This window comes from Plasmopara halstedii, assembly GCF_900000015.1.
Source record: "Plasmopara halstedii genome assembly, contig: Scaffold_323, whole genome shotgun sequence".
NCBI lineage: Eukaryota > Oomycota > Peronosporomycetes > Peronosporales > Peronosporaceae > Plasmopara > Plasmopara halstedii.
In genome coordinates, this window is record NW_020187244.1 from 726835 (window position 1) to 751706 (window position 24872).

The following is a 24872-nucleotide window of genomic DNA, read 5'->3' on the forward strand; positions in this document are numbered from 1 at the left end:
CGCGGCTTCACGGGAAACACTACCCAAGCTCTAGGTAATCGCTGAAGATGATGAGAAGCTCTCTGAGCTCCACTTTAATGGAATTGACTTGATGCTAACGCATAATAAAGTTAGCTATACACCGCGTTTCACAGCAAACCATTACTTTCGGCAACACGTGTTCAACACAATGCCGTTACATACGCTGCGTGACAAGCAAGGAGCGGAATGACGCGTAAGCAAGCAGCCTTGCAGTGCACTCTCACAATGGTAGATGAAGGCAAACTATCTTTACATTGACAACACGTCAGAGTCTTGATGAGCCATGTGATGGGATGTAAGGGAGAGGACTTCGGGAGCGATGTTACTCTTACGAGCAGGCATTGTGGGGTGCACGGAATGAAGTGGAAGTTTGAACGCAGTGGGCGCTGGTTGAGCGTGCAATGTAAGAAAAGGTATGTAGTCAAGTGTGATCCACATCTTGGTGTGGGAGGATGCAATGGGGTACATACTCTACGATAATAACCTTGCACCTTAAAAATGCAGATCTGTACAAATTTCACGTTCCACGTTTCTGTAGTTTAAATATTGAGAGATACCAAAATTGGTAGTCATGAAGACGACACGATGGATGCAGCTGCACCGGAAACATTCCTCGCTCTACCTTACAGCAAGGCTACAAGAAAGTGGACGTGCGCGTTGATCGCCGTCTTTTTTGTCAAACTCAAGGCGCAACGCCGTCCTTCTGCATATTGTCGCCCTGCGACACGTGAGATCATGTGTCATGCCTCCGCGTGCTCTGTGGTTTCTCACACAGGTGAGTTAACGACGACAGCAGCTCAGGGCCATAGCTAGAGCTCAGCTCATAGCCCTCCGGCTTTCCGGGATACTACCGAGAAGCGCGCACGGGTGCACGACGACGCGAAGCGTTATGATTGTTTTGATCATAAGCGTCCACGACGTCTGAACAATCTTGCAAAAGTGGCACCTCTTGACTCTCGCGAGTTCTCGGAGTTTGGGTATTCCCGTCACTCCACAAGATATTGGGTTAGACCCCGTCGACGACGTCAACTCACAATGTGTTCCACGTGGTAGTGGACGCCACCATTCTCATCGAGAAGAGTCGGTGGTGGGCGATGACAACTCGGTCGATCGCCGTCGGTGACTCGCGATCTCTTCGAGCGTTGGAGGGCAATGTCCGTCGTCATCGGCGTTCTGACGAGCATCTCTCTGGTCGCCTACCGCTGTGAGTAAGACCTCGAGAGCTTGGAATACTTTGTGCACCGACTGCCTCGCGTTGAGAATTATCCTGCTCTGTCGGAGCAGCTTCTAGCCGTCGAGCAGGAAAATACGTCACTTCGTGTGACGGTGGAGCGTCTTGCGCCGTTTGAAACGGAATTGTTGCACTGCGTCTAAAGCTTTCTGGCTCAGCTTCTGGGTTTTCGTTATAGCTTCTTCCATCTGCATGTCTTCGCTTTCAGCAATCGCATCGCGAACGTGTCGTAAGTCACTCAGTCTGGCAGACAGGAAGTCATGGACTTCTTACGAACATTGAGGGGGCTGACATCAGCTAGCCGTCCGGTTATTATTTCCCCACCAAGCCCTGAGCCATGGAATGGCGGCGTCAGCGGGACGAGAGGATAAACAAGACCGTTCACGTAGAACGGCGTGTAGCTGGTAGATGAATGCACTACATTGTTCAGAGCAAACTCTACGAGTGGTAGCATGGCGCTCCATCGCTTCGGCGTCTCGGCGCAGATGCTACGAAAAATGTCTTAAATGACGCGTTTCACGAGCTCAGTTAGACCATTGGTCTGCGGATGGTCCGCTGTTGACATAGTCAGCTTGGTGCCCAGCACCCTGAAGATTGTAGACCAAAACTTCCTAGTGAAGCGTGGGTTTCTGTCAGAGACAATTGACTCTGGGAGTCCAATGCTGTCGAAAGACAAGATAGACAAACAGCGTCGCTGTACCCAAACCGTCGATTGTGTCCGAAACTGCCGCGAGATGATCCATCTTGTTCAATCGGTCCACAAAGACCAACACACCCGTTTTGCCCGCCGAGTTCTCCAGCAGGCCAAACGCAAATTCCATACTCATTATTTGTCAACTCTCGGAGGGTCCCGGTAATTCGGCCAGCGGTGCCGCCACATTTAGATAAGGTTTCACCCTCTTACGCGTCTTATACGTGTTCATATATGCGCTCGTCCATTAGTACAGCTTGGGCCACAAAAAGTGGCACCAAGCTGTACGTCTTCTCACGACTGAGATGACCATTGAGTGGGGTGTCATGGGCCTCATAGAGGAATCTGTATTCTAAAATCTCATCGTGAGGAACCACAATTTGTGGCGTATCCGTTGAGTCGGTGCTATAATACAGCAAACCGTTATATAGCGAATATCGGTGTAACCGTGCGAGCAAACGCGCCGACAATTTACTGTCCGAGTTTCCAAACTCCTTGCTCCCGCGAGCCTGTAGCAGCACATATACTGTCACCCGTGTTTGCGGTGTGGGTCCAATCCGTCACTGACGACGTCACCGTCGTGTCAAGAGCAAGCTCATAGCTCGGTCTGCATGACACGCATCAGCCAGAGCATTCTGCTTTCATGGCTTATACTTCACCTCAAAGGTATATTCTGCAAAGAATGGTAGCCATTCTGCGAGAGGTGAGACGACTGAGTTGCAGTGCATAATGACGCATGATCTGTTTAGATCCCAAACGGCTTTAAACAAAGCAGGTGCACCCTGGACTTGACAAGTGCATAATTCACATCAAGTAATTCCTGGTCGTAGACATGGTAGTTCCTCTCCACAACCTAATGCTGGTGAGATTCGAACGATCACCCGATCTCGCCGCTTGGTGTCTGCTTGCAGCAGTGCACAGCCGATGGCAGAATCCAAAGCGTCACAGACGAAACTAAAAGTACGATCAAAGTCGGGCAGCGCCAGTATTGGTGCATGAAGGAGGCTGTCTTTGACCCTGTCAAAAGCCTCCCGAAGCTCGGCGTCCCAACACCATTCCGTATCCATTTTAAGGTGACTCGACAATGGTCGTGTCATTTCCGCATAATTCGCGCTATACTCGTGCAAGTAGTTAGCGAGGCCAAGCCACTTGCACAAGCTCTTTTGATTTTTTGACACCGAAAAGTCCACATTGGCTTTGACCTTCGTGAGACCCGCTCGAAGCCACGCTTCCCAATGAAGCATCCTAAGTTGGGAATTTCTTCCGCGCCGAAGGAGCTCTTATCGGCACTAGCATACAGCTTATTCGAGCGCATGAACTCGAGCACCGCTCTAAAATGAACGATGTGGTTCTCTCCATCTGTCCTCCCGTGCTCCGCACGACTGTGGACGAAGATGTCGTCGAAGTGTGTTTGTGCATACGCCCGGTGGGGGCTGAACAACTGCGTCACAAGACGATTAAAATGTTGCTGGTGCGTTTGACAGCCCTTGGAGTATCACCAGCCACTCCCAGAGCATCCTGCACTGAGTACTAACCGCTGTCAGCGGAATATCACTCGCTCTCATGAGCAATCGGTAATAACCATCGACCAAGTCGAGTGCGCTGTACTTTGAACAGCCAACCATATTGTTCTGGAGAATATCAAGCTTATTGTAAGAGTGAGCGATAGACCACTTGTCGTTTGGCTTCCGGACACAAAGTGTGGGTGTCGAATAGGGAGAATTGCTCTCACACACCATTCTCGCGTCGTGCTTCGCGCGGAAGAAGGCGTCTATGACGCCGCACTGCTCCTTAGACAGGGGCCATTGGCATATTACGCAGTATTTGGTCCGGGATGAGGAAGATCTCGAGACGCACACCTCGGTCCGGAGGTAGGACCGACGGCGGGTCTTTAGAGACGGCATCTTGAAATTTCTTCACCAAATTTTTTAAAACCGAAAACCGCTTCTTGCGATCAGCAACCTCTTGGTGTCCTCCAGGACAGCTTGATCCAGAAGCGACGATGAGTCAATCTCATCTACCAATCGTATAATGACCACTCTGGCTAAGTCGCCTGTCTTCAAGGCACCGCCGAACTCTTCGAAGGACATCTCGTCTAGCTCAAGAAGGGCGTTCACCGTGCGAACAGCCTCGAGAATGACGTCGCTGTCTTCGCTGTCTTCGTTTCGCGCCGAATTGTTGACAAGGGTATATAGATGTACTCTATCGTCTACACCAGACGCACCCTGGATCAGGGTCGATGCCCTGCGCTTGGAAGACAACATACAACCTCGCCGTCTCCTTTCTAACGTCTCATCAAGACCAGTAGAACACGCAATCGGCGTTGTCAAGTGTCCCCACTCCCTGCTGCATCGAAGCTTTGATGTTATTGGCAACATTCGACAAAGAGCTGCTATTTCTGCAGTCTTAATCCAGTCGAAAACGCGCCACTCCACGCGCATGCCCTGGACCTCGTCCAATCATACCACTCTCGGCATGCAGCAACTGCTTCGAGACGTGAGCAGTGCCAAGTGGATTACGTGCCACTCCACGTGCATCATTGAGGCCTCGCCCTTGATCCTAGCCGACCATGCCACTCTGGACATGCAGCGACTGCTCCAATACTTGAGCAGCGCTCAGTGGGTTATGTGCCACTCCACGTTCAGACCGCCAGCCACGCTCTGGAATCCTGTATAAAACAAATTTGGTGTTCGACAACTTGGATTCCCCGTATTTCCGGCACATTTACCATCCCGGTCCATTGCCCGAGCCAGTTCATGAATCACCAAAGTTCCACCAGGAGACGTGCGAGTAAGGCCCAAGGTCTTCGAACTCCAGTCAATATTTGGCTCATGATGTTCCAACCATGTCATACCAAGGATAAGGTTATACTTTGCATCCAAGTCTAATACTAAGCAGCGTTCCACGCTGTCGAAGTCAATAAACTTGACATTGAGGTCTACAAAGACCCTCGGCACCCGTCGTCAAGCAAACAGTGACGGTGTCACTCAACCGAGCATTCAGCGCCTCAGCATACAGCTGACTTCCTGTGATCGTGGAGCGTCGAGCGCAATTTCCAGACGCCCCAAAATTGATAATAATCTTCCATGGCTTCTCAAAGCCCTTCACAGTCGCTTCTACGACTAGCAAGCTCGGCTTGAATACACTTTCGTGTTCAAGAGCACGGGGCTCTTCGGGGCTGGGCCCTGCTGCCCTCAACCTCTATAAAGCTCATCAGAATCCAGTTCTTCACCACTATGGCGTCCTGCGCCTATTTGAGGTTATCCTTTTCGCGACAAACCAGACTAGTTAGAAGCGGGACATCGGTATGACGAACCTTTTTGCGCCTTGCGCAGGAGACAACCAGTCCGAAAGTGACGGGTGTCCTTACAGACAAAACGCCGTCGAGTGTTAAACGCTGCTCGGCAGCTCGGAGCTCTCCCTCTTCTTTCTCAGCATTACTTAAGTTCATTGGCTCAAGTCGACTCGACGAGATTCGAGGGTGTGCATTCCATCCAAGTCACGCCGACCTAAAAGTTGGATACGGCATTTAATGCAACATTTACCGCTTCTTCGAAAAAGAAGGATGCACTCGGAAGACTTCCATTCTGCTCACGCCAGTGCGGAGGCTCTCTATAAAGACGGTTACTGCGGCCACCTTGGGGAGATGGTCGCATGCCATCCCGGCAATGAGAGTTTTCAACTCATGGACAAAGTCCACCAACTCCTTCTTGCCCTGTCGGGTGGCAAGGAAACGCGATCGCACGCGATATGCCTGATTAGGCGGCGAGAACAATCGCAAAAGCTGACGCTTCCCCTCCTTCCAGGAGGGGAACGCGGCTTTAACCGAAGCTTTGCACGTTCGTGTCCCTTCTTGCGCTATTAATTATAGATAGATAGCGCCACGCGCTGTTGATCGCAATGGAGCATGACGGATGCCATAGCCCTTTCGGCCTCTCTTGCTTTGAGCAGGAGACTCTCTCCATCCTTATCCCCGAACGTCTTAACGCTCACTATGAGCGGCACGGGTCGGGAGAAGTAATTTCTCGTCGACGGTGGCGTCATGGACGCAGTCGCCGCCGACAGCTTCTGCTATAAGTGCTCTAGCGAATCGTTTTCATAGCTCAAAAACGCCTTTAGGCGCGCGTTTTTCGCTTCGATACCTAGCAGAACAAGGTGCTCCGCGCCCTCTGAGCCCAGCAATGACATCAACTTATTTAGTCCGTTCACTACGCCCTGGGGCAAATAGGAGTATTGAACCTTCCTCACAAAAGATCAGTCGTAATGAAGGCATAGATTGACAACAATTGCTACCAAGTTTAGCGGGGCTGCCATAGCTCTTTAAAGAACCAGGACGAGTGCAGTGGATCGCAATCCGCTGCCTCCAAGAGTACATAAAACATTAACTAAGGTAACGAGACTCTTCCGGCAGAGCTGCCAATACCTAAAATCTTAGGTTTTCCTGTTAATATACTAAAACCCAATAAATATGCATTACTACTGGCAATCCTGCCATGCAGTGGCTTCTAGGTACGGTGTAACCAAATCATTGTGTGATTACACCAACCTGTGTAATCCACACTTATGTACGGTCACCTTTCATACAAGGGTACGTGTAACCCCGTTACAGTGAGATTTAATGCATCAACAAGGAAAGAGGCGGAGGAGTATAATATGGAAACTTATAAATTGAAAAAGTCAATTTGTAAGACTAAAGAGTCGATCTTACGATTCAGCTAGATTAATGTACCCGCTATCATGTTGATGGAGGGACATTTCGACTAAATTTACATTTTGGAACAATTCAAAAAATTTCTAGAATTTGAAGTTAGCACATGCGCATGAGCGCAAAAACGTCATATTCCCATTAATCAAGAACAGTGTCCAATGCGTACTTGCCAGCATAGAGTCTGTCGCATTCTGCGGGTGGCACCAGGTTACAGACTTACAAAGCTAAGCCCTCCTCTTTGATAAAATAGGGTCAAGTAGCTCAAGCTTCTCAATCTGATCGCTCGCTTTCTGAAGCGCCTAACCTGCTTGCATTGACGTCATTGGTCAATGCGAAGAGTTTTGGGATGAACAGGTTGCTAGAATTATTTCATAAAAATTAAATACAATAATTTAAAAAATGGCCAACACAAGCGGAGTGAGTCTTGAGGTTGTGCCTAATATTAGTAGGATATGGGTGTTACGCATAAAATCAGCTTGCAGGATCAATGTTAGGACTAAACTCTCGCCAATGTTGTGGTAAGTGCTCCTGACGCTAAGGTTTTGTCCACTGCGATATTCTAAGGCAAGGTGCTGAGTAGCGACTTGCAAAACCTGAAGTCGTTAGCCTATCACAAGAAACTAGTTACTTTCTTGAAGTGCTGAATTCAAGATGGATATAAGTACTTCCATCCCTCGCGATATGAGTCTGTTATGAGAATGAAGAGCATTTACGGGGCTGATATCGCTCTGAAAGCGTGATGGGATCGACTAGGTTAAATAATCAGGCCGTCGATTTAATAATGCTACCTGATAAGCCAAGCGCTGGGTGCGGGCCTGGTTTACTTTCAGCCTGTCCATGAGCACGGCAACCCTAACGTGTCCAGATCAAAGTGGTACCGCAATCATGCGCATTCCTCAAATGTAATCATTCGAATAGCTTAATTTCTGAGATGGCGCAAACGCTGGCGGAACTCATGCGTCACCGATATAAACGCGACATGCAGCACCTCGTAAAGCTGTGACGAACATCCAGGCGCAATCAAATTGCGCGTATACACTTAACCTTTCGTTTGTGCGCTCCGATTTGTCAGGAACAACGCAGATTTGAGGATATGAAATTTTCGATAATTCCGACTAAGAATCCAAAGATTTTTAGCTTACCTCCCTTCAATAAGGTGCAGCTTAAGCGGGTAGAGACCTCGACGCTAGAATAGGCGATAACGATCGCGATCCAGAAGGAGTACAGCCATACGCAGGCTCGTACCCGGCCCATGGGATGGCCCAGCGGCGATGGCTTCAGAGCAGCTACCGCCAGCTGACCTACGTGTGGTGTCATCAGGATCTTGCTTGGCGGACTTGACGGTGGCAAGTCGGGGTACATTACCGTTACCCGATTTATGAGCTTGAGCAAGGGAGACGTAAGATAGTGCTCGCGAAGTCGATGACAAAAGCCTCGCGACCGGATCCTGAACGATATATATGGCCAAGAGAGGATTCTAAAGTTTCATAGACCGTGCGCGGTAGGGAAGCACGCTAAAGATTAGCATCTGAGCTGCATCCACTGTACGAATGCCACAGGAGTCCTTAAGGTAACGCCAAATCATTTTGTGCGCTGACAGACATGTGCTATATATGCTGCTGATGCTTAGAATATTTCTAAAAGGATCATACGGTCACTTAAAAATGAACAGCAACGGCGGAGACCCAAATGCAATTTCACGAAATAAAACTTTATAATTAGGAAAGGACGCTGTTCGCTGGTTCCTGTCTGACAGAAGACTACAGATCAAACTTTAAGAAAAATGCAAATCGATTTTTCAGTAGCGAAATATGTTGCGCACACCATATTCATAATTGTATGTTATCCACATGAAAAATGTACCATGTACTAACTGAATGTTCCATTGACAAGAAAAAGACCGACTATCCACATTATGGGCGGAGGTACGTGGCGGTTCGAGAGGCTACGTGAGCTGATCATTTCTAGCTTGTCTAACGCTTGCATTTTGTTTCTGTTCTCACTTGATAGGCTACTTGTGCGGCACTATTTTCAGCTTTATCGGCTTCGTTTTCCTGGTACACTGATGTGTTGCTTTCAATGGTCGCGCTTTACTCATCTTGACTCAAGCTTTGCTCATATTTGACCGTTACTTATGAATGTGATATATCCCAGGTGGTCGTGGGCTGCTTGCTGAAGCTGCAACCTATATACATTCATAACGCCAAGACACCCAATTCTGGTGCTAACTCGTGCTTTGAGGCGGGTGCGTTCTCTGCAAATTTGCATGTTTTGGTTAACTTCAAATCTTCTGAATGATAATGTGTGTATGTGACTCATTGTCTATTGATGGATTGCTTTGGTGCTTCCCAGCCATGCTGTACGCAGTCGCGATGGGTGTGTGCTACACATTGTGGCGTAAAGAAAAGCTCTGCGCAGGTGAGATGGAATTTCTCTCGGAGAGCCTAACATTCAAACGAGATCGCGCCTTCTATGGGTCCGAAGAATCAGAAGAAGAACTACCACTTGCGAGGAACATGTCTCCCATGCCGCGCATGGTGTAGAAGTCTCAGACTTTGTCGACGTCAGATCAGCGATGTTTCTAAGACTACAATTGTATGCATAAATTAGGATGTTGAGTTCGGCTTTTAACTTCCAGACATTACTAAGTGTTCATGCCTGCTCTTGAGACTTTTCCAGGATTATTTTCAAGTCCTTGGTTTTATGTGATTCACACAAAAAATTCTCTTCGAATGAGGTAGATCTCAGTAACAAACTCTTTTCAGATGAGCGACTGGCCTTCTGATTCATCGAAGCCAACAGCAACAGGCTGGGACTCAACTGGCGACATAGAGCATTTGAGCTCTCGTGAGCAACATCAATTACGAGTATCTTCTGTGCTAAAGCAACTGCCACGCGCTCAGGATGAGGACGCGCCTGCTGTCACAAGCAATGTGCAATCCACAGCGCTGACCACATACAGCGCCACAGGGCTTTCTGATCTTTACGACTCGTCAGTTTATACAAGCAGTAAGCACAGTAGCTACAGTAGTTCCGGGACCTACAGCCGACCAAAAAAAGTCTTTACGGGTCTATCGAATCAGGGTGCCACGTGTTACATGAACAGCCTACTGCAGAGTATGTTTATGACACCCGAATTTCGCCAGGGACTGTATAATTGGACGTGTCACCGCGTGATTCATGAGATAAATCAGGATATTGCTCAAAAGGATGATGAAGAAGAATCTGACGTTGAAATAGAGGCAGACGAAGACAATATTCCATTGCAGCTTCAGAAACTCTTTGCCAAGTTGCAGCTGACAACCCAGGACTCGATATCGACCAAGGCACTAACTAAAAGTTTTGGGTGGACAGGAGCTGACGTCTTTCAGCAACACGACGTACAGGAATTATGCAGAGTGCTGCTAGATGCATTGGAAAAATCATTTAGAGGAACCGTGAATGAGAGTCTGGTGAATGATTTGTATCAGGGATCACTTAAGGATTACGTGCAGTGCTATGAGTGTCGATATGAAAGCTCGAGAATCGATAATTTTCTAGATTTGTCATTGGTCATTCGACCGTTCGGCTCGACCGAGATGATGAAGACCGTGGAGGAGGCAATTGAGTTATTTCTAAGACCGGAAGTGCTGAAAGACGAGAACCAGTGGATGTGTGACAGATGTAAAGTAAAGCGCAATGCTATCAAGGGACTCAAATTTTCTAAGCTGCCGTATATTTTAATGCTGCAGTTAAAACGCTTTGACTTCGACTATGCCACGATGAACCGCATTAAGCTACATAACGAGGTGACTTTTCCGAAATATTTGGATATGAACTCGTATGTGAGTGGTGAAAATGGCTCTGCTCGTGGAAAAGTTGCTAGAAAAATGTCGATGGAGCGCCACGAATTGGAGGGCAGGCACTATCATAATTCACAAGAACATGCACCACCCTCTTTGCCTTCTTCGCCATCCCCAACACCTGGATTGATCGCGGCAAATGACAGAAATCGTCGTCTATCCTCTATGGATGAGTCACATCCGGTGACATTTGATGACGAACTAGGCGATGGTACTGATAACGATGCGGACGATGCTCTTATTGATACTTGGAGCCCGACTTTTGATCCAAGAATCATGGTAAAGCGTTCAGGCCCTCATGTTTACGAACTCTACTCGATTCTTATTCACTCTGGCAGCGCGCTTGGCGGACATTATTATGCGTATATAAAGTCTCTAGAGACGGGCAAGTGGTACAATTTTAATGATTCTTCTGTCAGTGAGATTTCAGATACGGAATTGAAGTTTGCGTTCGGGGGCACAAGTGGCACTGGCTATAGCGTGCGCCACAGTACATGCGCGTATATGCTTATGTATCGACTTGTCGATGCCGACAAGAATGTAAATGTGATTAGCCCAGAAAACATTCCGCAATATTTAAAGGATAAAATCTGTGCAGATGAGGAAAATATTCATAGACTTGAGCAGGAACGGGTTGAAAAAGCTAAACAGGCTCAGATTAAATTTTATATGAAAGGATCGCAGACAAAGAATTTAGAGAAAACTATTTATGTTTACAAGACTGCAACAATCCGCGAAGTACTTAAGACAGCGTGCGAGGAGTTCGCGAAGGATGAAGATGTTGTCATCCCATCGTTAGAAAATGTGCGGCTGCGAGGATACAACGAATACAATTGCCTGCTTTCGGACACGTATAATGATAAGGAAAACATGACGTTGTCATCGTTAGGAGTTTGTTCTGGCCAACATATGTTTCTTGAAGTGAAAAGTGACGATGAATTGTGGGAGGAGTATGACCCGACAAAGCTACAACTTTTCGTTCGTCGCTTTGTCGACTTGGAATCGGATGCTACACAAGCAACATCTCGTGTTTTCTTTATGGCAAGGTGCATCCAACAGGACGAAGTTTCAAACGTGGAAACACTTTGCGCTGCCATTCAAAAAAAATTTTCAGTTCCTGTCGGGCAACAGATTCGTTTGATAAAGAAGAGTGCTAGTCCGTACAGTATTTTTGCAGCCGACATTCTAAACGCGAATGACGATGACCGTACACGAAGCTTGCGCTTAAAAATGGACTTGCACTTGATAAATGGAACTGAGTTGTATTTTGAGGAAACGACTGATCTTCAACTTCCTTCGCCCGCGAAGGCATTCTTTGAGCGTGAGGCGAACATGATCACAGTCAACTTCAAGTATTTGACAAATCCAGCGGAGCCAATTCGTATTGATCGAAGAGAAACTGTTCGACTACTCAAGGACCAAATCAGTGCCAAAATCGGGCTTCCTTCTAATAAATTTAAGATTCTTCGCGGCATTAACAGTGCTGGTGTTGAGATAAAGGCGATTGATAGCACTTTGTCCAAGTTGTCAATCGGCTCGAATCATACAGTCTTTGCATTAGAGGGCACTCCGCTCAAAACGGGCGAGTATAACTTCAGACTGATGTTATACAACGCCGCAAACACCTCTTCAGCATCTTTAGAGAGCGACCGAAGCAGCCATCAACACCAGATTATTACCGAGACTTGTGATAGAAACAATTTGTTTGACATTGACGAAGTGCTTTTGGCAATAGGAAAAGATGATGCGTCGTTGACGTTTGTGAGCCAAGTGGTCATAAGCGAGGAAATGCTGGTGGATGATATTCGTATCAAAGTGTGGAATGACTTAATGGGAAAAAAAAGTGTACAATTTGGCGACCATAAGCTGACTCCATCTCATATCCGACTGCGTGATCTACGCCAAAATATACTGACCACCGTTTTAGTAGATGGTCAAAATCTCGTTGAAGCATCTAAGCTTGCAGTGTACGAAGGAAGAAGTATTGTGGCAGAGATCTTACCAGAACCGGAGACGTTAGCGATTAGCCACAGGATTGTTGAATTCGCGTACGTGAATCGTGCGACGTGGCGATTTGACAAAAGATTACGGCGAGAGGTGATGATTGCTTCTTCGGAAGAAAAAAATCATCCGGATACATATTTGGTAGATGCTGCAAGTGCTGCATTCTCAATTCCAGCAGAGCGTTTAGCATTTGCAAGAATTCCACACCACCGCGACTCGATTGATATTCTGGAAGTAATTTCCTATGAGTTTTTACCTGCTTCTGCGCTTGCAAACCAGGAATCCGAATACCAAGTGTTTTATCTCGTCGTCGATACCGATGTAAACATAACGCACATGGACTTTCATGAGCGCCAGCTCATTCAAAATTATTTGGCCAGGAAAAGCGATGAAAAGACGCAAGCACTACGTGCCAAATACTCGTCTAGTAACAGTAATTCAAACCAGTATCAAAAACCTAAGGAAGCCGCGTTGGTCATTCGAACTCGTTCCAAAACGAGTGAGCACAAAGGTGCTGGAAGCGCTGGAAGCAGCAATGAAAGAAATTCGAACGGTGTAAGCATTCACACTCCCACTCGTACCGACAAGGCCGCGGCACGTCATAATACCTCGTCTGGCACGGACGACGAGGACGACAACGACTTTATGACGGGAAAGACCGAACCTATAGACATGGATCTTTTCGGCGACTTGACATAATGATTAAATTTTCACTTTTTAAATTCCCCTTTCAGAGGTATCAACTCGGATCACGATTTATCCTTTTTAAATAGTTTATACACGACAGGAAGATAATCCAACACACATCTAGCGTACAATAAATGGCCGTGATTGAAACCAGAAAATTCATGCTAATTAGCTTCGGAAGTTGTTGGGTTCTTAGGAGTGGATGGAACGAAGGAGGTGATTGCAAGGTCATCACTTGCTCCTGAGATATTGCTACGAGTGCAATCACTATGACGATTTCGGCACGTTTTTGAGTTGCACGAGCATCTTCCGCTACAGATACGACCTTGCGACTTGCAATCGCATGCCTTGGTTGCACATTTTCCGTGACAGGAGTAGCAGGAGACTACAACGGACGACCGCATCTTATCAGCTTCATTTATGGCATCAGCACTTTTCGATTCCTTCATTGCTGTCATGCTTCTGCCTCTCCTCTTGTTGCATCTATTGTAAGTTCGCTCGTTCTCCACATAGTCTGGGTCTGCTTCATTGTTGTCCACTTCTTCGTCGCTACTGCTAAATAACGTCTCGATCGTTTCATAAGACTCCCGTTGTTTCCGCTTTCTTGGCTTTTTGATTGTTTTCTGCTGCTGCAACACCTCGAGCGACTTGACTGTTTCCATAAGTCTGGTCTCCAGTTCCGACACTGTCTTGCTTTGACTTTGTCGCTCGGCCATCAAATTTTTAATCACGGAATCCTGAGCAATGCGGCAGCTTGAAAGAGTCCAGCACTCTTCCTTGCATTCAATTACCATATCGACAAGATGCCGAATCAAGTGGTGACAAGAGTCAACCTTTGCGGGAAAAAGTCCAGACGGCAGCGTAACTTTCTTGTCGATACTTTCCAGCTTCTGCTGAAGAATACGTATATTATCCGTTTTCATACACAAGTCTTTCTGCAATTCAGCGAGCTGATTTGCATATTCAGCGGATGAAAATGCCTCTAGTCGTGCTTTCTCCGCAGCCAAAGCTTTCCGGTCGGCAACGTTTGCTCGTATTGCTTCTTTTGCAACGTAGATTGCTTCGCATGACGCTACCACCTGCTGCAAAAGCTTTGCATTCATATCTATCGACTGAATGTCAGATTCTTGGACTAGACTGTTAGAGAGCGAGTGCATAGTGTTGGTTGCTTTTTCACCGTCAGTGTCTGCCATCGTCGGTGACGGTAGATTGTCTGCGTGTTTACCCTTCTTTGGCGCCATCGACCCATCCCTTCGCTGCACAGCAATGTTTTCCTTCGCGGCAATGGATCGTTGCCTCTGAAACTCCCTCAGTTGCTGCAGCCTCGACAAACGACTGCTTTGGCTACCTCTGTCGCCTCTTCCATTCTGCATGCCAGCCTCCACTCTAGGCTTTATGGTAGAGTGTGAGATTTGACTCGCTTTGAGCGTTCTCAAATCTTCATGCGCGGTGATGCCCTCTCCAACCAGGCCATCTGCAATCTTTTTCCACTTGTCCTTGATATTATTTGCTAGGCGAAGTTCTTCTTTTAGCTTGCGATTCTTCTCTTGCAAGGCTTTTATGTCTGAACCTGAGTGCATCGCTTCGATCTGAGCTACGTTGTCTGCACCACATTTTTGTGACTGCTGAAGAAGCTGCAGATGAACGATCTCGAGCTGTTGTTTCAAGTACGCCACCTCATTTTCGACACTCAGCTCCTTATTAATGACAGCTTTGTTTTCAATATTACGTGTTCGCGACGCATATCGCAGTGTGTTTGACGTCTCCTCATAATTTACGTCAGCGGGACTGATACACGCAATCATAAGCGTCTTACTATTACCACCAAGACTATCTTGAAGCAGACGCGTTAGCTTTGAGTCCCGGTAAGGAATATGTACTGACGGCAAATTTGTACGACTGCGTTCACACAGCGCATTAATTACATTACCGAGTGCAAGTAACCCACGATTTATGTTTACACCCTCTTTAAAACGTGCACCTTCTGATTTGGTTCGTCGAATTCGTTCAGAGCCGGCTAGATCCACCAAGTGAAATTTTGAAATTCGAATTTCTGTGTCGTCACGACGCTCCATGGTAACTGTGCAGATTGCGTGCGAGCGACTAGATTGACAATTCATGTTTGTTGAAGCTGTAGCGCGAAGCGATGTTCCCGAACGTAACAACAACTTCGCATTATCGATCGAATTTATAATGTGTTCACTGAGTCCATTGACGATAATGCCACGATTACCATCACCACGTACGGACAGTCCGGAGCTGGTCGGCAGCGCATCAGAGGAAGAGTGCGATAGCAGGTCTCGAATTTCTTCATTGAGAATCTATGACAAGAAATCAATTAGCAAGAAAAGTTACTTGTAGTAATCCATATATGTAAAGAACGTAACCTTGTTTACCTCCAAATACGACATCTTGATAATAGTATGCTGCGAAATCGCCATCAAGTTTATCCGCTGGAAAATCTATCTTGAAATATCAAAACAATTTTTCGATACTTTGTAGAAACGTGAAACTTCTTACATTCTCGATCACGCGCAAAATGATGCCACGGTCACTTGACGTAACACTTGAAGCAAACTCGTTGCCCATTGTGTATCTTTACGCAAAAATACATACCATAATTAAGCAGCTCATAAGTAATGTTATCCGTTCTAAAACTCTGCTCACGTCTTTCCGGATCCCGTCTGTCCGTAGGCGAACACAGTCGAATTGTACCCAGCAAAGTATTGATCAATCATTGGTGACACTAACTTTTCGAAGACAATTTCCTGCGGCATTTAAAACGTATAAAAATCTAACAATCACACGACTATCAAGCGATCAATTGCGCTAGAATGATTACCTGTTGTGTCGCTGCTGGAAACGCTGCATCAAAGTCAAACTGCTTCTCGGCTAGCACGACACTGTCGTCCAGCACATCGACGCACACTTCTGATCCTTGTAATAACTCATTAGAGCTTAGTGGTCGGACACGCACGGCCACTTTGACGGCATCTTTATCAACTAGTGTCTCTATATCCCGCGCCATCAATGCCATTTATAAATAAATGTGATATTTCTGTTGCATTTAACAAAATTCTTGAATCTTTTTCTCCAATCGTAAAGCCAAGATCCAACTGGCTCGAGTCGCCCTACCCACACTGCGCAGTCGAAAAGCCCAAATTGCAGTGCAAGGCAAGCAGTCGTGAAGGCGTGCGATCGCCTTGTCAAGCATGATGGAGCCAGAGCGCACTGAGAACATCTCAGAGGAGAAACCACTGGTAGACATTGACCTTGTTCTCGTTTTCTGGGACTTACATATTGACAATGAGAAATGTCTTTTTAAAATTTATCTTTGAATAAATGTTCTTATGTGTAGCTGTCGGAAGAATCCGTGGGTATCACGATTAACGAATCAATTTCTGGGATAATTGTTTTGAAAGTCAAGACACTCAGCGAGAAGCCGCTGCGTGTAGAGATTGTGCACTCGGCTAGCGTGGCGGAGCTCAAGGAACTCGTGAAGAAGAAAGTCAATGCCGAGGGCAAGTTTTTGCGTCTAATTCATCAAGGCAAGATGCTCTCGGATGACAAGGCCACATTAGAAAGCTGCAAGGTCAAAGACGATGACTTCGTTCATTGTGCAATCAGTGCGGCTCCTCCGAAAGCGATAATCAATCAAGTGAGAGATCATTCTAGCTAAAATACAGTAATGCCGTATAATCATTGACGATTAATGGAATATGTTATAGGTCGCGTCTACAGCTATTGAATTAGAGGAACAAGATGATGAAACCACGAGAAGGGGCTTCGACAGGCTACGTGATAGACTTAGTCGGGAGGAGATTCAGGCTTTACGTTTATACTTTTATCCTCAACTTTCAGTCTTCATAAGCCGGGCTGAACGCATTCATGGTGAGAGCAGTGAGGACCGGATTTATCGATTGGAAGAGGAGTGGATGGCATCTCAAGGACCGCAGTCTGAGTTTGGTATGATTCGCACTGGAGTGATTGTGGTATTGATTGCTGATAGCAACTTGTATTGGTTGCGCTTGCAGCACTTAATGTTGTGCCAACGGCGCGTATTGCGACAGATACTCAAATTGATATAAATGGTATGAGCAACTCGATCCTGGCAGCAGATAATGAAGGCACCGGCACTGAATTTCTTTGGGGGTTCTTGATGGGCCTATTGCTTGGTGTATTTATGCTATTAATGGTAAGTTTTATAATTTGGTTTATGTGCTCGTATCTAGTATTAATGCTCGTATCCTGCTTGTGTCTATTCCTTCAGCTTCTTGACCGTTCCGTCCCTCGAAAGCAAAAGGTTGGCCTGCTACTCGGCGTGAGCATGAATTTTTTCTTGAGTGTTGTGCCACGTGCTGTGTCCGACCAATAGAATGCCGATTGTAGTATTAGCTACAGGGACTTGGCCAATGTATACTTGAATCACGAAGTTGAACATGTGTAACAATACACTATTTTTTATTTTTCACCAATTATCTCCGCTTTCTTGGGTTTCATCAGAGAAGTGCAGCCATTGCCTCAACCTTGTCGTTGCTACCATGCTCTCTGTGAACCATGAGCTAGAGCAGAAATTGATCACCGAGCAGGAGGACCAGGGCTATGCTTCTCAATCGATTACACCAGAAAGTAAGAGGCGCAAACGCACTTCTAATGGATCTAACACCGGTAAAGAACTGACGGTAGACCAGAAAGCTGTCGTGAAGATGTATGTGATGCGTGACTCAGCGGGGGGCGTCAAGTGTTGTTATTGCGGGAAAGAAATAACTGCTCGCAACGTGGATCGCTGGGCATCACACCTGCGTGGTTGTGTTAAAACCCCAGACGACGTCAAGGCGCAAATTCAGCCAACTCGCGGCGCTGCAACACCACCTTCTGAAACTAGCATTTTACTTCCAGTGCAGTCTGTTTATCAGACAGGAAATACGGAAATTATAACGGCACCTGCAAACGCAATACAGGCGACGATTCCGATAAACCACACATCCAATCTTATTGGCTCCAGCTACAACGAGGTCTTCAAAGTGCACGTTTCCAAAGACTACATGAAATTCAACGCTGCGCACTTTATTGCATATAAGGTAAAGGGCGTAACTGTATCAAGTGCGGTGGATGAGTCATATAAATGTGGCTGCGGTTGTATATTCAGGGCTTTCGCGAGAAGTTGCATGGACATAATTACCGCTTGGCTGTCACAATTACAGGACAAGTAGGCCCAGATGGTTACGTTGTAGATTTTGGAGAGATCAAAAAGATCTCGCGGGTCATCTGCTCAGATCTGAACGAATCCTTTCTCGTGCCTATGAACAGTGATGCACTGAAGGTAAAAGACGATGATTTACAGTAATAAAGTTTTTGGTGCTCACTGGTTTTTTGGTGTCCGTGCTGTGCTTTCAGATTTCGTTTGATGGCACGAATGTACACATCTTAACAGAAGACATGGCAAAGTTCAGTTTTCCAAAGGCGGACTGCTCATTGTTGCCGATTGTGCACTCTTCGGCCGAGGAACTCGCGACTTATATTGTACGCGATGAAGCAGTTTTCATACTGGACGTGTATCACTTACACGTTGTTGCTGCGTTTGTTTAGAGTAATCAACTTATCGATGCTTTTACGCTCGTTGCACTTTTGGTAAGAACACTTTGCATATTAAATGCTTGTTACATACTTAATATGGATTATCGTTGCTAGAATCGTGGTGTGCGAAAGATCGAGGTGAGCATCTCAGAGGCCAACCAACAGTTTGCTACGTACGAGCGTACCATTTTAGCTTAAGAGATTAGAGGGAACAATCAATAAACAAATACAAAGGCTTCTCATTTAGTAATAATGTATAAGCAAGAAATGGGATCACAAGCTGTTTCCGATATTGCACACCTGATTGGAGGATATTTCGCATGTCCACCAGCCAACCAACGTTTGTTTCCTATTTCGCGACCTCCGAAGCCCTCATTCGACAAAACGAGAAGAAACGAGCAATAACACAGAATGAACAGTGGCGACCGATACGGCGATTCTTCCTCTCGACGTGACTACGGTGGAGGTGGCGGATATAGTGGTGGATACAGCAGCTCGCGTGGTGGAGGGGGTGGCTATAGTGGTGGCCGCGGTGGTTACGGTGGTGGAGGTTACAGCGGCGGTGGTGGTTCTGGGTTTGGAGGCGGTCGGGGTGGGGGATATGGAGGCGGAGGTGGCGGTGGCGGCGATCTCGGTTCAAATCTAGACTCTTATATTCAGTGGGACATGTCTAAACTTCCGGTGTTTGAAAAGAATTTTTACTACGAGCACCCAGATGTGACAAAAAGATCAGCGGATGAATACGAAAAATGGAAACGGGAACACCAGATAAATGTCACTGGTAAAGGTGTTCCTAAGTGCGTCCTGTCTTTTGAAGAGGCATCTTTTCCCGAGTATGTCCTAGAAGAGGTCGTGCGATTAGGATTCGACAAACCCACGCCTATTCAATGCCAAGGGTGGCCCATGGCGCTATCAGGACGCGACATGGTTGGTATTTCAGCCACGGGATCTGGAAAAACACTAGCTTTCTTGCTTCCAGCAATCGTACACATTAACGCTCAGGTTCGTATGCTGCAACCAACCTTGCTTGAAGGATTGATTGCGTATTTCACGGCGCTAATGCGCTGAGATGAGCTGATAGCAACATGACAGTCTTTTATTTGTGCGCATTAATGTAATGCGGTAAAAGAGACATACGCGCACTGGGCGTCGGGGTTTAAACGGTGATTTAAGCGTGGATGATACATGTCGATACGTGTTGGTGGGATGAAAAATGCTCTCGTCGAGACGTATTAATGTGTTTTTCGCATTTCAGCTGATCCGGATCGCGGTCTGCTGTTCAGGATTGCAGGTCGTGTTGGCAGACATATAAATAGTCCTGCTTATGACTACTTGCCAACTGACTCTGGCAGAATCTGTAACGGCAAGACTGATGGCTTTCAGCTGATTGACCATAACTGCCTTTTCTTCTATCGCTGTCGCCCTCCTGACGATTAATCGGTGCGAAATTTGCATTGGTGCGTTGTGGGCTTTGGCCGGAAGAAAATGCAGGGTGCGAACACCGCAAATTCCTCGGCGCTCGCTTGTGCTTGCTTTCTCATGCGTACTTCCTGGTAGGCCATGTCATTATGTCTACTAACGATTTGTATGTACTGTTATTATTCTTTGTAGCCGTATTTACAACCTGGCGATGGACCTATCGTTCTAATTATTGCCCCCACGCGGGAACTCGCCGTGCAGATCCAGGCAGAGTGTAATAAGTTTGGTGCGAGCTCTAAAATCAAAAACACGTGTGTATACGGTGGTGTTCCTAAGGGCGGTCAGATCGCTGACCTTCGTCGCGGTGTGGAGATTTGCATTTGTACGCCTGGTCGTATGATTGATATGTTGAGCATGGGCAAGACGAATCTACGACGTGTCACATACCTAGTGCTAGACGAGGCTGATCGCATGTTGGATATGGGTTTTGAGCCACAACTTCGCAAAATTGTGAGCCAAATTCGTCCAGACCGTCAGACGCTGATGTGGTCAGCAACGTGGCCGAAGGAAATTGTGGCATTAGCGAACGATTTTTTGACAGATTTTATTCAGGTGACAGTAGGCTCGTTAGATCTGACAGCCAATAAGAGAATCAAGCAAATCGTAGAGGTGATGGACGATCACCAGAAGTATGCTTCTCTACAGGATCATTTGCGTGACATTTACGAAGGGGGTCGAATCATTATTTTTTGCGAGACGAAGCGTGGTGCTGATGAACTTAGCCGCAACTTACGGAATACTCGCTACATGTGCAAGGCCATCCACGGTAACAAGTCTCAGGAGGAGCGTGATTATGTGCTTCGTGATTTCAAGGAAGGCAAGACTCAGATCTTGGTCGCAACAGATGTCGCGTCCCGTGGTTTAGATATCAAGGATATTCGCTATGTGGTGAATTTCGACATGCCCAAAAATATCGAGGACTACATCCACCGTATCGGTCGTACAGCTCGTGCTGGCAACAAAGGTACATCGATCTCATTTTTTACGGCTTCCAACAATGGTAGATTGGCCGCTCCTTTAGTAAAAATTCTCGAGGATGCTGGACAGGAGGTTCCTCGTGAGCTGCGCGATCTTGTAGGACGTGGCGGAGGTGGTGGTGGTGGACGAGGGCGAGGCGGTTATGGTGGTGGACGAGGCCGCTGGTAAATGGACTGTAGGCTAAATTTAGGCCTCACAATTTCATTTAGAGATGTTTTACCTTAAAATTGGTCCAGGTAAATGTTAAGATGCGGACTAGAATTATTTGGCTGGCGCTGTAACTCCATGAATACTTGTGTTGGTGGCCGCCGCGCTTGTATATTTACGTTGTAGCCAGCATATAGCTCGAACATACCGTCAAAAACTTCTTCTAAAATAGAGCAGCAAACCATTTTCGTGATCGTCGACGTTTACCGTATTTTAAGCCCTATGGAGAGGTGCGGCAAGCAACGAGATCTTCTGCATTAATTTAACTTCCTTTTTCAGAGATCGGTAAGTGTCGCATTGGATGCGGTAGATGTGACACTTATTAGTTCACTGACGACCTCCTGAAAAAACCGAGTTTTGACCTTTGGGACCCAATCCTTATAACTTTTGGCCCAGGTTTGTTGGTCATTTGAATCAACATACCGGATTTTTGCGGATTTCTGATACGTCGGGCATAGATCTATGCACTATTCTGACGCAAATCGTATTCACGTGATTGCTCTATTGGCTTCAATGCAATCCAAAGGCGTAATTCAAGACAATACCTAAAGATGCAATTTCTATCCCCAGATGATCAAGCAAGCTGTGTATGCTACGTCTACGTAGAATAAGAAGTGAAATCTACTAATCAGCATGACTGTGCTTCTAGTAGAAGAGAGCCCTGTGGTTACCACAAAGACAATGGAAGCTCTAACAACCAAACAAGTTAACTGGGGCCGCCGAAAGCAAATTTAACAGACGCCGCTGAAACAAAATTCTGCTCAGTTTTCGTTAGTACTCCGTATCAAAAGAGGATCGCTCATCCAGCCATATCATGTAGAATCACAATAAATTAGTAAGCTTTGCCATAGAACTATGTAACTTGCTCTCTTCCCGTGAGCCATTCTTTCAGTAAGCATCAACAGGTCAGAAAGCCTTGCAATCACTTACGACATTTGCCGTCTAGTAGGCACGCATTTGATATCTGCTGGTCATATACATCCCTACACTCCTGGTTCACAAAGGCAAGAATAGCTTTTACACAACAAATTGATCTGATTTGTAAATTCAAAAACGTCAAGAATGCACTTTAAATTGATGAAGTTTGAGCCACATAAGCACAAATTTGCAATGAATGATTGCTTCATTAATCTTGTTGAATGATGTACTTAAATGGATTCTACAAATGCCTTCGTGATCTCCTTGAAAGGCCTTATATTAATTGGCAACAGCCAAAACGTCAAGAATCTGGAATATCGCACAGAAGCATGCCTTCTTAAGCTTCCCGTACAGGTTAAATCTCAAAACATACTTCAAAATTTAAGCAAACGAATGGTTTCGATCAACACAGGAAAACGCAATTCTGCTGCCTCATTTACTGAAAATTAGCTACTTCGCAAACAGCGCCTAAATTTCTTCAATGCGGCCTGAATAGTCCGCAAACAAGTCACTCTTTTCCTTTGCCCGTGCTTCGGCGCTGGCATCTAATATCAGAAACACTTAAGTCGTAAGCAAACAATCACTACAAACTGCAATAAACTTCATCAAAGTCTACCAAAAGGCCCTTTGCCACGCGAAGGTTGAAACGAATAATGCGGCGGTTCTGGCGGTGTTTGGCGCGGTAAATGCGGCGGTGGATGCACAGGCATTCGTTCAAATTCTCTCTCTAGACCTTCAAACGGGTTCAAATTGTCTCGTCCCAACCAGGCACCGCTAAAAAAGTCTACAGTATACGAGGTAAAATTGATTACTTGATATCGACCAGACGAATTGATATAATCACCTTCAAATGGGCGCAGCATTTCTTGCCTTAAGAAGTCGAACGGACTCAACTGCGTATCAACGTCATCCCCTCTGCACAAAATGGCCATCAATCAACTTGCCAACTTCTCGACAGCCGACCAAAAGCACAAACCTTTGCTGGAAAAATGAGCCAAATTCCTGTTCGCTGCTACATATCATTTAAAACGTTTAAAACGTTCAGTAAATAAAGTCAGTCTTCACAACAAACTTATTGCTCACCCTCTACGAGCGTCCATCCGTTCTCTATTGTAAAAGTCATCGGCTGTGCTCTCTCCGCCGTACTCGTCCTCAGTAATTTCTTTGCGATTCGAGATGAGCTCTTTGCGAGCGTTGGGGCATTGACGAAATATTTTTTTTATGATCTCGCATTTGTTGTCGCCATTTATAGATCTGCAGGACTGCGAGAGCGCAGTTGAGTAGAAGCAGCCTGGGTTGGCTTCGCGATCTCTTTGAATCAGCTCCTGTTCTTCGTCGCTCAAAGTCGCCATTGTTTTCTGGAATAAAATTGCAATTTATTGCAACTGATGTGGTGCACATGTGAGCAAAAAAATACTGCAAATATTGCAACAGTCTATCTGTTTGTATAATATAAGTTATTGTTGTTGGTTTTGCCGTTGGTCCAAATTTATTTGCTTTTTTTTTGCAAATACCGACTCGAAGCTATTGAACACACCATAAATGCAGTGTGCTGGATGGTAGATGGTAAATCGCAAATACTAGGACATCAAATTCTAAATCTATGATTATCTGGTGTCTTACTACCTACAGATGTTATACATCAGCCACAGCACCCAAGCAATGTTGCCGAAGTAGACCTCACATCCAACGAGATTACAAAAGAAGGCAACGATTTCGCTTGATGATGACAGCTCTGACGCAAGCGCCTGCTCATCAAACCTTTCACGTGAAAGTCGGTCACCCCTCGCTCATCGAGCAGTGCAAGCGACGGGCGACCCTCAAGAGGCAGGCTTCCATCATCTTTTGAAATTGTGAAGACATTTTTACTCTCACTGAGAGTCTCAACATGCGCTGGTGAGAACATGCGTCGTCTTTTGACGCACTTGAGCAGCTGCGCAATGAAAGTGATCATTTTGAGGTACACCAAGAAGCTCATTTCGGGTTGTAGCGCTGAATCAAAGATATCTAAGCAACAGTGGTGTAAAGGGGTGGGTCACACAAGATGGTATGACCACACAATGGTGTGACTACACTTAGAAAAAGAAGTCAGTATGGGTCTGAAACAGCCAGTAGTTATAACGGATTTTTACGAATAGAAGACCTTCTACTATTACAAGCCCCCATCGCATTTTTGACAATGTTCTAGAAATAAAAGACCGCTTCGATTGAATGACCTCTTCAAATCAAAGGCCGCTGTAAACACCTTAGCATTGGGCCGTTATTTCGAAATCGACCATGCGTCAAGCAATTGAGCTCGGAAAGAAGCAGTAGGCGATCAAGTGGATCGGCGAGCAAGGTGGTGGCGTGCCGAGTCGCGTGGCGCCTCACTTTCGCAAGAAAGGGTGAAGTGTTGATGCTGCCACATTGAAAGTGGTGGCGCAACAGAGACGAGATTTTGAGTGCTCAACCATGCCAAAAGCGGCTAAAAGGTGGTGGTTGCAGACCACTTCTAGGAACTCTCGAGGACCTACTGCTGGACGCTATTAT

At 46.2% G+C, this 24872-nt stretch overlaps 8 protein-coding genes across 8 annotated transcripts in view; 6 read left to right on the forward strand and 2 right to left on the reverse strand.

Annotated features, from left to right (window-relative positions):
• Positions 1 to 192, forward strand: part of PHALS_08637 (hypothetical protein F444_17437) — a gene marked incomplete at both ends in the record, with an annotated part of 1309 nt that extends 1117 nt beyond the window's left edge. The window contains one exon of the mRNA XM_024724023.1: positions 115 to 192. Coding sequence (XP_024574942.1) covers positions 115 to 192 — 78 coding nt within the window. The remainder of the gene's footprint in view (positions 1 to 114) is intronic.
• Positions 193 to 8566: 8374 nt separating this feature from the next.
• On the forward strand, positions 8567 to 9194 carry PHALS_08638 (uncharacterized protein; the record flags this gene model as incomplete). The annotated part of the gene is made up of 4 exons (XM_024724024.1): positions 8567 to 8576; positions 8662 to 8708; positions 8806 to 8896; positions 9004 to 9194. 4 exons carry the CDS (start codon positions 8567 to 8569, stop codon positions 9192 to 9194), a joined length of 339 nt encoding a protein of 112 aa, XP_024574943.1.
• Positions 9195 to 9416: 222 nt separating this feature from the next.
• On the forward strand, positions 9417 to 13196 carry PHALS_08639 (ubiquitin carboxyl-terminal hydrolase 47-like; the record flags this gene model as incomplete). Its single annotated transcript, XM_024724027.1, has 1 exon — positions 9417 to 13196. One exon carries the CDS (start codon positions 9417 to 9419, stop codon positions 13194 to 13196), a length of 3780 nt encoding a protein of 1259 aa, XP_024574944.1.
• A 152-nt stretch (positions 13197 to 13348) lies between these two features.
• Positions 13349 to 16221, reverse strand: PHALS_08640 (the record flags this gene model as incomplete). Its single annotated transcript, XM_024724028.1, has 5 exons — positions 13349 to 15505; positions 15581 to 15646; positions 15705 to 15780; positions 15852 to 15952; positions 16027 to 16221. 5 exons carry the CDS (start codon positions 16219 to 16221, stop codon positions 13349 to 13351), a joined length of 2595 nt encoding a protein of 864 aa, XP_024574945.1.
• Positions 16222 to 16399: 178 nt separating this feature from the next.
• PHALS_08641 (ubiquitin family) lies at positions 16400 to 17559 on the forward strand (the record flags this gene model as incomplete). Its single annotated transcript, XM_024724029.1, has 5 exons — positions 16400 to 16444; positions 16543 to 16842; positions 16913 to 17150; positions 17219 to 17379; positions 17455 to 17559. The coding sequence occupies 5 exons, from the start codon at positions 16400 to 16402 to the stop codon at positions 17557 to 17559; spliced, it is 849 nt and encodes a 282-aa protein (XP_024574946.1).
• Positions 17560 to 17725: 166 nt separating this feature from the next.
• Positions 17726 to 18959, forward strand: PHALS_08642 (rna helicase; the record flags this gene model as incomplete). Its single annotated transcript, XM_024724030.1, has 6 exons — positions 17726 to 17813; positions 17871 to 18265; positions 18334 to 18507; positions 18582 to 18707; positions 18774 to 18815; positions 18876 to 18959. 6 exons carry the CDS (start codon positions 17726 to 17728, stop codon positions 18957 to 18959), a joined length of 909 nt encoding a protein of 302 aa, XP_024574947.1.
• Positions 18960 to 19172: 213 nt separating this feature from the next.
• PHALS_08643 (rna helicase) lies at positions 19173 to 21465 on the forward strand (the record flags this gene model as incomplete). The annotated part of the gene is made up of 3 exons (XM_024724031.1): positions 19173 to 19763; positions 20373 to 21314; positions 21409 to 21465. 3 exons carry the CDS (start codon positions 19173 to 19175, stop codon positions 21463 to 21465), a joined length of 1590 nt encoding a protein of 529 aa, XP_024574948.1.
• Positions 21466 to 22811: 1346 nt separating this feature from the next.
• On the reverse strand, positions 22812 to 23695 carry PHALS_08644 (uncharacterized protein; the record flags this gene model as incomplete). The annotated part of the gene is made up of 5 exons (XM_024724032.1): positions 22812 to 22888; positions 22960 to 23127; positions 23188 to 23258; positions 23320 to 23355; positions 23427 to 23695. The coding sequence occupies 5 exons, from the start codon at positions 23693 to 23695 to the stop codon at positions 22812 to 22814; spliced, it is 621 nt and encodes a 206-aa protein (XP_024574949.1).
• Between the last annotated feature and the right edge of the window lie 1177 nt (positions 23696 to 24872).